The sequence below is a fragment of the Echinops telfairi genome, unplaced genomic scaffold (genome assembly GCF_000313985.2).
Source record: "Echinops telfairi isolate 266 unplaced genomic scaffold, ASM31398v2 ScPeMD7_7469;HRSCAF=8507_1, whole genome shotgun sequence".
Classification (NCBI taxonomy): Eukaryota; Metazoa; Chordata; class Mammalia; order Afrosoricida; family Tenrecidae; genus Echinops; species Echinops telfairi.
In genome coordinates this window covers 98,012,050-98,026,288 of record NW_022111373.1, presented here as the reverse complement: position 1 = coordinate 98,026,288, position 14,239 = coordinate 98,012,050, and the positions used below count along the sequence as shown (strand labels likewise).

Sequence of the window (14,239 nt, the reverse complement as noted above, 5' to 3'; positions counted from 1 at the left end):
GGGGGGCGGGGGGGATAAGGATTAAACCTTCCAGTTCACATTTTTAGTTAGTTTTTTCATTCTTGATTTTGTAAGAGTTAGACGAGGTATTTTCAGTCTAAGTCCTAAGTTCTCAAACTTATTTGGCAAGTTGCTTTTTTCAGGGAGAAAACAATTACTCAGTGCTTTCCCCTGGCAATTATGAACTTTTGTACTATAACCCATAATCCAAAATAAAGTGTAGGTATTTCCTTTCCGGTGTCCCTCCACGCTGGCCCCCCAGGGCAGTATCTCCCACTTTGGGAAACACTAACTCTCAGCATGAGACACTGGGCCAGAAAACTCTTGGTTGTGGGTGGCTTCCCTGTGCATTATAGCATGTTTCTTAGTACCCCTAGTCTCTAGTAGCTTGATGCTGGTAGGACTACCACTACCTCTCCCACTGTGACAACCAAAACTGTCTCTAGAAAATGTCAAATGACTCCTGGTAGCAAAACTACCCTCAGTTGAAGTCTAGGCTCTGAAGCTGTTTCTGTTTGGCAAAATCAAAGGATATCGGGTTTATTTAGAAAAATAAACAGGGCCATAGAAGAATTTAACTTTAAGTCCTGGTTTTCCTACAATGAAGGTAAAGAACAAAAATGTCACCCAGGTTTCCTTGGGATTACCATAATATGAAGACACAACTCCTCCAGGGGCACCCGTAAGATTTCAGGGACAGAATAGTCCATAAAGCCTTCAAATCTGAAAAGTAATATAGAGTAACATTAAGTACTTCGCATACTGTCAGAAATGATCTGGGAGTGTCTTAAACTGCCAGTGCGATGCCTCACCTTTCTCTGGTGTACATTCGGAAGCAGAAGCCGTCTCGGACTCGCCCGGCCCTGCCCTGGCGCTGCAGAGCGCTAGCTTTACTGACAAACGTCTCAACCAAGGAACTCATCTGACTGCTTTCGTGGAATCTACAGAAGAGTATGTAGATAACTGAGTTAAACCCAACTCTGAAAAGTCTAGACATATTTCATTCTTAAAATTAAATGGAACACAATAGTGTCTGACACCAGTATTGTCTTGCAGGTCAACCCTGGAATATGAAGCGTTCAAGTTTCACAAAACTGCATTTACCACCATCTGTTGTTTGGGGTGCATCTTACTGCTAATAATATGCACTATAAACAGGGTTGCAGTGTGTAATTTGCTAATGGTATCATTCCCAGATGTTCACCTGTATGATTTATTGCTCAAAGCACTGCCCTATAGAATTAGTTTTCAAAGCTAAGTCGGGGCTTCAGTTGCTTACAAAGATGGATCCAAACATGGATCATTTCCCTGAAGTCACTGACAGGCAGATTCAGGAAGCAATCATGTGCCACCCCATGAAATATGTGACGAGGAAAAAAGAAAAGGACCAGACAGACAACTCTGACCAATTTCCTGACCAGAACCACCATCCTCATTCCTACGGATGATACGGACAACATAGAACCTTCCGCACGGGAGTCATTACCACAACTGGCAAAACACCAATATTGTCCAGTCATTTTTGGAGTACATTTTTATGAATTGTGTATTTCTTATGTACTAAAATATATCTGTAAGCTTATGTGTGATGTTCTAATCCCCAAGTACAAATAAAGATGTGATTTACTGAGACATAATAAAAGGCAATAATAATGAAAACTTAAATATACAGAAAACATATTTACACTATCTGTATATGAGACAAAAGTTTATTAGTGGTTACCAGGGGCCAGGCTGAGGACAGAATAGGAGTCAGAGCTGAATCAAAGCTTATTTGGGGAGACAATGGGGTGATAAGACTCTTACAAGCAGATAGAAGCGATAATAGCACAATACTGTCAGTAATGTGACTGGATTGTATTTTTAAATTTTAATGTAAAAATGCATAAGTCAAATTTTGTTATATTTTACAATAATTTTTTTTAAGGCACAGAATATTACATTGAACACAGGTGATAAGAGGTAATTATTGTGGACCAAAATTCCCCAAACTATGTTCCATACTCAAATAACGTAGCAAACATTATAAACTAAATTTCCTACAATCAACTTCGAAGCTCTGCAAAGTTCCACAAGAAGCCTCTTTACAGCAGTCAGTGTGAGATGTGAAAATAATAATAATTTATAATCTATCAAGGGGTCACAAGGCTGGGAGGTGAAAAAGAGGAGCTGATACCAAGGGCTCAATAGAAAGTAGTTGTCTAGAAAAGAATGATGGCAATATATGTACAAATATGCCTGATACAATTGATGTATGGATTGTAATAAGAGCTGGAAGAGCCCCCAATCAAGTGATCTTTTAATTAAAAAAAAAAAGAAGCCTCTTATCACTTCTCAAGCTAACTTGACCATGGAGCCGTTTTGATTTTGTGGAGCACCTATGAGTCATGCACCAGATTCTTTGATGGTGATTATAACAATTCAATCGACCTAGCATGAGATTCAGTACTTAAACATTTTTATCCCAACAAAATACCACTCCACTAATTCTAGTCATTCATCAAAAGCAGCAATCCAAAGAATCAAGGGTTCATTTCCCACAGGATATCTTTCCCAGATATTGCTAAAATTTCTAGTTACTAGAGGTATTGTATATGGATTAGAATACATTATTATATAATATGCAATATAAATATTAAATGCTTATAAAATAGTAATCACTTTGTTGAAGACTGAGCAGCAGGGTTACCTACTATGCGCCAATTACTGTGGAGGACAGTTTCATTTTCCCAATTTACATACTGAGTAGTGGTTATAATACTTGCTCAAGATTACAGAGCAGATTTAGATCTGACTTGATAAAACTCATTCTTTTTCCTCTGCAATACTTAATGCTTTTATTAAACAATTTTTTAGCAAACTGAATTTATGTTCTTTTACTGGATTTTTTTCTCTCTCAGATATTTCTTTTCCAAAAATAGGAGTATATTGGCATTATTTGGGGGAAAGTCCATGGCAAAATTCTGTCATTTAACCCTCACATTAAAAATTTCTCCCAGGGACTAATCAAAGATAATATTAAAGGAAGAGCATGACGCTCCAGGGTGATGCTTCTTAAGACTCTACCATAAATTAACAGGGAGGTTTTAAAAGTGTGGCAGTTACATAATCTCCTGTCAACTTGAGCAAAGGGGTAGAGTCTAGCCTGTCAATCAGGTCATAGCCTATCATGCCTCTGTGGGCATGGCATTCTCCGCAGGATTCTGGAAGCTCCTGTGTCTTCCTCCCTGGAGGCAGGACATACTCTCTTTGCTTGACATTCCTGATGACAAGCCACAGGGAGCTACACTGATGGAGCCAGAACCCTGGAACTGGAGGAGTCACGTGGAGACCCAAGCCAGTGCTGGATGCTTCCACTGCCACTGGATCCACAAGACTTTGGGCTGTGATCTTACTGCATTCACATGTGTTGCGTGTGTCTAAAGAGGAACTTGTGGACTAGCATCGGACATATGGGCTAATATTAGGCTTATGGACTTGATCTGGACTGGGATGTTTGCTCAATATACAGTTACTCTTTGATATGTTTTCTCTTACACATATATGAGTGTCGATGAATTTGTTTCTCTAATCTACTTGGACTAACAGAAAGGGAGTCAAAGGCAGATAAAAAAACAGACAACAAAACAGACACAGACTCAGGACAGTCCTAGCTTCAAATTAAAAACAGTTCTTACATCATGATAAGAAGTGCTTGATACTCGTCCTCAGTAAGTTTGCAGGTTATGGATGACAGTGGGAGCCCAAGATGCATTTGTGGGAGCTACACAGAAATTAAGCCTCTGGTAAACTCCCTCTATCTACAATTGAGGATTGGGAGGAAAGTGATTACAAAACAGAGTGCACTGGAGAGATGAGTACAGAAGATCAGTGGCATAAATCTGGCTTGACCATTAAATACTCTATCAGTTGATCCCCCTCTGATGCAGACTGGACCTGCTCTGGTTTTCAGCATGCTCTGCATTTTTGTGTTTGTTTGTTTTTATTAGGGTGGATCTCAGAGGTGTTATGTCATTGGGAGTCACCCCCTTGAAGTTCTGTTATATATTTTTCTGTTTTTAGGTATATGAAACTCAGGATTGATGAACCTATAGGGACAGCAAGTAAAATAAGGTATTTTGGGGGGGTGGGGAGGAGAAAAGGGCAGTGTACAGTGGTGGTGGTAGTTGGGGAGGGGGCAGTAAAAGGAGATGATGTCAAAGAGTCCAGAAAGAAAAAGACTGTTTAAAATCTGTGATAGCAATTGTACAGTCCTTCTTGAGGTGACTGAACTATGGAATGATATACTGATATATGTATTAACTCCCAATTAATAAATTATATAAAAGTTTTTTCATTGTTTCTCTGAAGGTTTTTCTTTTCGATAGGATTATATTTGATTGCAACTCAATGTAAAAGAACCAAAATCTTCACAACTGGACTAATAGACAATATCAAGATAAGTGATGAAAAGATTGATGTTGTCAAGGATTTACAATACTCATGGAAGCAGCACTCCAAAAAAATCAGACAACACATTGCACAGGAGAACTGCTGTCTAAGACCTGTCTGAAACGTCCGAGAGCAAGGCTATCACTTGGAGGACTACGGTGTGCCTGGTCCAAGACACGGTGTTTTCAGTCGCCTCGTGCATGTGAGTGTTGGACACCGAAAGAAAGGATGACCGAACAATCAATGCAATTGAATTATGGTGCTGGTGAAGAATATTGAAAATACCGTGGAGTTCCAGAAGAATAAAGAAATCTGTCTTGGAAGAAGTACAGCCAGAATGCTCCTTAAAAGCAGGCTGGTGAGACTTTGTCACACATACTTTGGACTTACTATCAGGAGCAATCAGTCGCAGGAAAAGGACATCATGCTGATAAAGGGGCACTGAAAAGGAGGCAGACCGTCAAGGAGATGGACTGACACAGTGGCGGCACCAATGGGCGCAAACATATAATTTTGTAGATGGCACAGGACTGGGTGGTGTTTCTTTTCTACACAAGGTTGCTATGGGTCAGAACGAATTTGATGGCACCTAACAGTAACAACAACATGCTATCTGGGATTTTCTGTACACGAGTCTGTGATTTACCCGAGCAATTTATCCAAGCCCTTTGTAGGTTAAAAGCTCACACTTACTTATTTTCTTTTGTCCTTCCAGTATCAATTACAAATACAACATCCGGAATGGTGATGCCCGTCTCTGCAATATTTGTTGCTAAAACAATCTGAAAATGAAATCCAAAGCATTCAGGTAACTTTCAGCAAATGACTTAAGTTAAGCTTCATTACATAGTTTGAGTACATGAGCTTAAAAAAGTGCATTTCCACTTAAACCCCCGACATTAGGTCCTCATTTTTCCCCTCCCTCCCCGCTCCCCCTCCATCATGTGCCCTTGATAGTTTATAAATTGGAGAGAAAATGTTTTGAGAATGATGTACAAATGCGCTTTACACAATTGATGTGTGTATGGATTGCGATAACAGTTGTATGAGCCCCTAATAAAATGTTTAAAAAACAACAAAAATAAATAAATAAATATGAGGGTTAAAAAAAAAAGTGTATTTCAATTTTAGCTACAAAGATTACAACTAATTTGTTATTACTGGATCATTTTAATTTACTCTAATTCGCTTGGCTTGCAGGAAACGATTTTAATAAAATTATCATTTTTAATTGTAAATATTTAATGGCAGAGTAGAATGGAAACGGGTAAAAGAATGAAAACAACTTTTAACAATTATAAGAGAAAACGGCATATCAGATAGTGAGCACTGGGTTTCTCTTTTGGTGTTGCTAGTTTTGGAACCTGGGACAAGTCACTTTACCTCAGTTACTTCAACTGTAAACAAGGAGGTAAAAATAGATGATTTCTGGGGTCCCTTACTGAATTTTTAATGATCATGGCTAAATTGTGCAATCTTCTAAACCACTAAGGGAATTCTAGCCCAAATTCACTACGCATTGCTCTATCTTAACTGTATATTTTAATATTGAATGCTTGCTTTTCTTATTTGTTTACTCTAGGAAATAGAAAAACAGAAGCCAGGTCACTAAGAGCTGGATGGGACTCATGAGATTCATTCTACTTCAGTAACTCCCCCACTTGCGCTTGTTAAAAGATGTGACTCTTCAACAGGAAGCGCAAATGTTACAGTTCAGAACACAGCATCAGGACAGGGGTCCTCAGAGCCAATCGAAAGGCATCTTTTCTAGAAGCTCTGTATTCCCCACAGTACCTTCCTACACTGTTATTTCTTATTCTGAGAAAGAATTCAAATCTAAACACCTGCCTTTGTCAAGTATCTCTGTTTGGAGTCTTCAACAGGGGAGACGATCAAAACACTGAGAGTCCCCCCCCCGCCTCCACCCCCAATCACATGATTCATGTATTGTAAAACGAATCAAGATGAAGAGCCTAGAAAGAATCCTTTCAGGAAATAACTCTGAATTCATGCAACATTCTGGAAAAAAGGAGTGGCTTTCTTTTCACAAGCAACACTCATGCCTAATCTTTCAAATACTAACTTTCCTAAAGGCTTGTCCCTTTCATAGACATAAATATTAATACTCTTGAATTTTAATTTTGGGTTCATGGTATACTAAGCTGCAGATCACACAAGCTGGAGTGCACTTTAAGGTTCTTAATAACAACAGTCTATGACGATAAAACGGGGCCCGAATGGTGCAGGGGGTTATGTAGTACTGAATTGCTACCCACAGAGTCAGCAGTTGGAACCAACCAGCCGCTCTGCGGAAGCGAGATGAGGTTTTCTGCTCCCACAATGACTTATAGCTTCTGAACCCCAAGGGGTAGCTCTACTCTGCCTTACAGCACCGTGAAGGGGCAGAACCGACTCATCTGGGAGTGAGTAGAGTCTGAGTTGAGGATGCTCAAAAGTCATAGCTCTTAGACATGATGCCGTGTTAGGTAGGTCCACATCAATGTATTGCACTAAAGTTTACCTTCCTGACGCCTGGAGGAGGGAATGTGAATGCTGCGGCTTGATCTTGAGTTGAAAGAATAGAATGCAGAGCTATCACTTTATATCTGAAAGTTAAAATCATAGTTCTTAGCAAGAGTTTCTCTTTAGAAGGCACTGCAAAGAATAACAAAATTTATTTGCAAATAGAAAGCAACTTACCAGAAATTTTAAACACAAAGTTCAATGAATCCCCATAAATACCCCAAATGAGAAAACTTTTTATAAAATAATATGAAATATAGGATTTTAAGAAAAAAAATTGTTCTGATATTCAAATGTTAATTAGGGCAGTGGTAATAAATCAGTAGAAATGGCTCATCAACTGAAGCATTGATGTTTCACAAAATCCAGTGGGCCAGGGAGTGGGTTATGTGTGGAGGAGTCACCATGTTACTCTAAACCTCTGCTTAATCATCGTAATAAAACAGAGTAAACACAGATAGGTGTGGTGGAGCTAAGAATTTTCAGTAGATAAAATGCTATAATGGAAATGTCTTAAACAAACAAACAAAAAACCCCCCAAACACCTTATTTCACCATAGACAATTTTACTGCAAGGTAAAAGGACTTCTAACACTTTTTTTTCAAACCACTGAGAATATATGAAAATGAGTAGTACCGTTCAGAATAAAATCTTCGGTCAGTTGACAGGAGGTCATATAACTGCTGAATATGAGCAAGTCCCGGTAAAAAGATCAGCACTGCTCCTTCAATATTTCTGAATTGGGGACTTTTGTCTGAAATGTTCAAATACATAGGGAATTCAAAATAAGCGAGCTATGGAGCAGCATGTACAATATTATTAATAAAACATCTCCAGTTAAAAGAAAAGCTTTATCAAATCCAATGGTGCTACTTTAGGACTAAAAACATACCCAAATATGCCAGAAGTTCCAAAATGAGGTCCAGGTTGATCTTATGGGGATTCATGTAGAGAATGGCATGCTGCGTGCGGCTGCTGTACTTCTGGTAGAAGGGACTCAAATCTGCACTCACTCCAGTCTGCACTGGGATGTATTCCTTACAGAAAGAAACCACAGAAAGTTCAACAAAAGCAGTAAGTATTTTTATAAGAAAGAAAATGTTTCTTCAAATCTATGTTTTGAAATTTTTAATGTTAAAAATTAGCAAGAATGCAATTTTTAACAGTGGAAAATATTAACAGACATTTAAAACTCTCTATTAAATTTAACTCCACTTTGCCCCTTTTAAGTGTAGCCCAAACGCACATCCTAGATTAAAGAAGAGGAAAGAAGAACTATAACCTTAGATGTGCGATAAGCAGCCAGGCCCAAAGAGGAACCATGAGTTTATACCTGACTTGTTCTTTCTAGATTCTGCTTGTGGAGTTCCACTCCTGTCTATCTGGAAACTGATCAATTTCTGAAGATTTTCTTTAGTTTCTAATTTCCATCTTTGGAGATTCAGGGAAAGTTCTGCTTTTGTTTTCTTGTTTTATTTGGCTCAAAAAATTAAGTAACTTTAACTTTTGTTAAAGTTTACATCAGAACGAACATGTCTGAAATCTAAATATTGACACACTGAAAACGTTGGGTTTGGTACCGTTTTCAAACTGCAAACTCCCTGACATGGAGTCAGTTCGGACTCGTAGAGACCTGATAGGGCAGGGTAAACTGTCCTGTGGGTGTCCAAGACTGTACCTCTTTACAGGAACAGAAAGCCTCATCTCTCTCCTGAGGAGCTGCTGGTGGTTTTAAACCGCATGTTTGGTTAGCAGCCCAACGCCTAACCCAGAATGCCACTAATGCAGGTAACAGAGCGCCTGTGTCCTTTCTACCAAGATGTAATGAGAGTAACTTCCTTGGATTAACTGTCTGTCCCCGGACAGTTCAAGTGCAGTTGAGGTTGGGTCATAAAGGCCAGAGGCACTGAGAAAGCCCATGGCAAGGATTTAAGAGTTGAGGCCTGCTCCATCCTGAACACCTATACAGAGAAAATTATTACATACTTACTCCTTAATAATTAATTAGTGCTGTATTTTAACCAAGAGCCCTGGTCAGCGGAGTGGGTTGCGAACCACAAAGTCAGCAGTTTAAATCCACCAGCTGCTCCGTGGGAGAAAGATGGACTTTTCTACTCCTGTGAAGTCTTGGAAATCCACAGGGGGCAGTTCTACCCTGTCTTACAGGATCGCTATCAGTTGGAATTGACTCGACAGGGAGATGTTAATGATATTATTATAATAGTTAACTCTTAATTATGTGATCCTGGATTTTGTATGTGTTTTTATATGGCCTGGGATGGTGTAAGAAGACACCTAATGTATCACAAATCAGAGATCGTATCTACGAGGCAAACATCTGTTCATAATCTTATCTATTTCTCTTACACTGTCATTTTAAACCACATTATTTTAAAATTCTCATGGTAGGCTAATGCCCTGGAAAATCATTATTGCACACTGCATGTCTTCAAAATGTTTTCTTTTTACCTGATACTTTTTTATTCCCCCCGCTTTGCCGGTAACATTAATGGTGACTTCTTCTTCCTCCTCCAGAAATTTCTGGCAATATTCGGAGTCTTTCTCCAGCACAAAGCCTGTTTCCTCTATTATATCTTCGACATGAAAAACCTGCATGAAGATATATAAGTGGGTGAACCCAAATTCTTTTCAGTAATGATGATTTTCCGAAAAACAAGGGGATTATCACCATTTGGATGTCTCGGTTTTATTTGGCAATGAAGAATTTGGTCGACACAGGGTTTGCCCACAGAAGTCTTAGAACAAGTAACATCATGGATTGCCTTTTTAATGAGCGGGGGCTTCACAAAGTTTGGACAAAAATGGAATGAAAAGATATGGGAATTTTCCCACGAACTTTCTGAAGCCCCCTCATGCGTAAAGTGGTGAAAACAACAGTCTTCATCAGCTGAACCAAACGGGTAAGCACTGAGAACAGAAGGGGCAAAAAGCAACGCTGCTGAGGGACCACGCGAAATCGGGGGAGGAGGAGGAGGAGGAGGAGGAGGAGGAACCGGAGCTCTTGGTGGGAAGGCAGCCACTCTCAGTCTGGACACAGGCATGCAGATATGCAGTGCAGTTTAGTTCTATGGCCTCCAGGTTCCGTTCGGCAGAGCCTCCCCTACCTCCAGGCAGCACCAGCTGTCTGAGTGCCAAGGCTGTCAGGCTCGCCCTAGGTCTTCTCCTGATTTGGAGAGTTGTGGGTGTAATACAGTCTGCTGACGTGCCCTTGCTACAGGAAACTTACCTCAACAGGGTAACTTCTTCCTGAAATTCTGAGGATAGGGCAGTGTGTGAAATATGTGGAAAACTTGTCACTATCCACAGTAGCACTCATGAGAATCAAGTGGAGATCGGAACGTTTCTGTAAAATCTCCTTCAAGATAATCAGTAGGAAGTCTGATTGAACACTTCTTTCATGAACCTAGTGTAAAGGGAATACAAAAACATATAACCCACTCTTTACTGAAAGGTTAGGTTCCTTCTGAGATAATTGGTACTGTGTGAAAATGGAGGATGACCACTTTAGGTTACAAAATTACATAACAAATTACACCATAACGTAACTGCTAAATCACTGAGAATCATGACCTAGCCAAGCAGACACATAACGTATATACTTGAGTATAAGCCAACCCAAATATCAACCAAGGCACCCAATTTTACCACAAAAACTGGATAAAAATGTGCTGACACCATCCTGTGTGATCACGAGGTGTCCAAGGGATCAGGCATCAGCCATCAAAGAACAAAAAATCATATTACGGTGTGCTCACTTTCCTGATACGACTGCTGAAGACAAAGGTGTGCATAAAGAAATGTGGTGAAGAAAGCTGATGGTTCCCAGCTATCAAAAGATATAGGGTCTGGGGTCTTAAAGGCTTCAAGGTAAACAAGCAGCCACCTAGCTCAGAAACAACAACAAAGCCCACACAGAAAAAGCATACCAGCCCGTGTGATCACGAGGTGTCGAAGGGATCAGGTATCAGGCATCAAAGAACAAAAAATCATATCATTCTGAATGAAGGGGAGTGCAGAGTGGAGACCCAAAGCCCATCTGTAGGCAATTGGACATCCCCTTACAGAATGGTCTCGAGGAGGAGACGAGCCAGTCAGGGTGCAGGGTAGCAACAATGAAACATACAACTTTTCTAGTTCCTAAATGTTTCAAAATGCTCCCCCACACTATCATGATCCCAATTCTACCTTACAAATCCAGCTAGACCAGAGGATGTACACTGGTGGATAGGAACTGGAAGCACAGGGAATCCAGAACAGAAGATCCGTTCAGCACCAGTGGTGAGATTGGCGATACCAGGATGGTAGAGGGAGGGTGGGGTATAAAGGGGGAACCGATTACAAGGATCTACACATAACCTCCTCCCTGGGGGATGGACAACAGAAAAATGGATGAAAGGAGACGTCGGACAGTGTTAAGACATGACAAAATAATAATTTATAAATTATCAAGGGTTTAGGAGGGGGGGAGGAGTGGGAAGGGAGGGGGAAAAATGAGGAGCTAATACCTAGGGCTTAAGTAGAAAGCAAATGTTTTGAGAATGATGAAGGCAACAAATATACAATTTGATGTATGGATTGCTATAAGAGCTGTAAGAGCTCCAAATAACATGATTTATTTTTTAAAATGTGCTGAAAAACTTGGCTTATATACAAGTATATACGGTAGCTTTCATCATCAGTCATTGTTACCTTAACCTTGCACCTTGGTGTTCATTAATGCCAGATTAAACCCACAAATCCAAATTCCCTGCCATTGAGTCGATGCTAATGCATAGCGATCCTCTAGGACAAGGCAGAACTGCCGCTGTGAGTGTCGGAGCTGTTACTCTTTACCACAGTGGAAGCCCCATTTCCTCCACGGAGCTAGTTTTGAAGAGTTGGCCTTGCAGTTAGCAGCCCAACAAATAACCCTTCACATCATCCGAGCTGCTTTACGGTCAGATATACATCATTCACCATTAATGTGCATGAAAAGAAAGGCTAACCAGATAGCTGAATGAGTAGGTATAAAATATTAAAGAAACTAAAAAAGAAGTTAAATTATTCAACTGCTAGCTGGAAGTTTGGTGTTAAAACCCACCAGGCGACCTTCTCGAGAGCGAGAACTGGGGGATCCACTCCTGTAAGGAAACCAATCACCTGAGTGGTGCAACTTGACGGCCCAACAAGGAAGCTTAAGCATCCAGACACTAAAATCTATTCAAATTAACCCACATTCAAGCATTGTCAGTACATGATGTTGGGAGGGAGGAGAAATTTTTACATTAGGGCAGATCGTCCGAATTGAAAATGAAGTCATCCTGTAAAACAAGCAAGCAATCAGCACACAACGGACATGATTAGTCATGGTAGTAGGATGCATCCTTAGGAGGTGGCTTGCAATTGTGCTGCTGACAAGACAGGGCATTTCCCTAGTTTCTCATAGAAGCACGGAATGAGTCCTAACTCTGCTACTAACATGAAACTGCAGTCTCTTTCATGATGGAAGGTTTACTCATTGTGGAGAGGATGTGGAGAAGGTGAGTAGGAAGCTAACACTACCTAGGAAGAGGGTGTAGAAAGGGTACTCTGGCCTTCCAACACATGCATGTGGAAAGTGTACATGGGAAGAGTAAAACGATAAACAAGATAATTACAGCTTTTGTCAAGAGATCAAACAATGCATTGCGCTGGGTAAATCTGCTGTATAAGACCACTCTATAAAGTGCTGAAAAGCATAGCTATTACCTTGAATATTGAAGTATGCCTAACTCGAGCCAAGGTATTTCCAATGGCCTCATATGCATGCGAATGTTGGGCACTGAGTAGGGAAGCCCGAAGAACCAAACTGATGCATTTGAATTGTGGTGCTGAAGAAGAATATTGAAAGTACCCAGGACTGCCAAAAGAACAAACAAAAATTTCTTGGAAGAATAAAGCCAGAATGCTCCCTAGAGCATGGCAAGACTTCCTCTCATGTACACTGGACATGTCAGGAGAAACCGGTCACTAGAAAACGACATCATGCTTGGTGAGGTGGCGGCCGTGAAAAAGAGGAAGCTCTTCAACAAGATGGATTGACACCGTGGCTACATGGATGGGCTCAAACAAGAACACTTATGAGGGTGGCGCAGGACTGTCCTTTGTTCTGTTGTAAATGGAGTCGCTGTGAATCAGAACCAACTCAATGGTACCGACAACACCACAACACGGGGAACAGGATAAAAAAGCTGCTAATTGCAAGGTCAGCAGTTTGAAACTACCAGCTGCCACTAGCAAGTCAGGACTTTCTACTCTCGTAAAGAGTTACAGTCTTGGAAACTCACAGGGCTAGTTCTACCTTGTCCTACAGGGTTGGTATGAGTCAGCATTGACTCAATGGCAGTGAGTTTAGTTTTTGGTTATGACAAGGTAATACTAATGAATATGAAGGCAAGTACATGGCTTTCAGGAGGGTAGAGCCGACAGGATTTGGAGATTGGATTTTTAAGTGTGTGAGGCAAATAAGGGATAGATAATTATTGGACTGGCCAAGTGGTAGTGGGGCCATCACTGAACTTTGAGAGAAGAGGAGCAAGACATAAGGGACGAGTAGGAAGGAGAGGCATAGTTTAGAAAAACAGTGATTTTAGTTGTGAGAGTGAAGGGATCTCGAAGGCAGTTGAGCATTTATCAGTAAAGCTCAGGAAAGAGATCTCCTGATGGGAGATAGAGATCTGGCAATTCTCACTAAACAAGAGATATTTTATACAAATCAATTTTTTAAAAAAAGGAAATGGTAAGAACTGGGCATGAGACAAAGCTAATGAAACTCATTAACAATGTATTATTATATACAAAAATATTATCCCAATTCATTGCCACTGAGTTGATTCCAAGTCAAAATGGCTCTAGATAGGGTTTCCAAGTCTGCAAATCGTTATGGAAGCAGACAGCCTCGTCTTTTTCCTGTAGAGCACACAGTAGCTGGTGGGTTTGAATTGTCCACTTTGTGGCTAGCAGCCCAAAGGCTAACACATAAATAACACTACCAAGCTCCTCCTACTTGGTATACCAATAGCACGTTGCCCTCACATCAGTTCCAACCCATAGCAACCCTACAGGACAGAGCAGACCTGATTCTGAGGGTTTCTGAGGCCAGCAGTTTGAAACTACCAGCTTTATGTGGGGCTGTAAGTTGGAATTAGCTAAATGTCAGTGAGGTTTTTAAAAAATCAACAACCAAGATATATGGCGATTAGTTGTCTAATTGTTTATCTTACAAAGAACAAATACATTCTATAT

At 40.4% G+C, this 14,239-nt stretch overlaps 1 protein-coding gene across 1 annotated transcript in view; it reads right to left on the bottom strand.

Moving 5' to 3' along the window:
- DHX29 (DExH-box helicase 29) overlaps positions 1-14,239 on the bottom strand; it is a 62,141-nt gene that overhangs the window by 15,433 nt on the left and 32,469 nt on the right. The window contains exons 13-20 of the mRNA XM_004703616.2: positions 10,203-10,379; positions 9,425-9,565; positions 7,848-7,992; positions 7,592-7,709; positions 6,953-7,037; positions 5,125-5,213; positions 813-941; positions 648-723 (exon numbers count right to left, since the gene is read on the bottom strand). Coding sequence (XP_004703673.1) covers positions 648-723; positions 813-941; positions 5,125-5,213; positions 6,953-7,037; positions 7,592-7,709; positions 7,848-7,992; positions 9,425-9,565; positions 10,203-10,379 — 960 coding nt within the window. The remainder of the gene's footprint in view (positions 1-647; positions 724-812; positions 942-5,124; positions 5,214-6,952; positions 7,038-7,591; positions 7,710-7,847; positions 7,993-9,424; positions 9,566-10,202; positions 10,380-14,239) is intronic.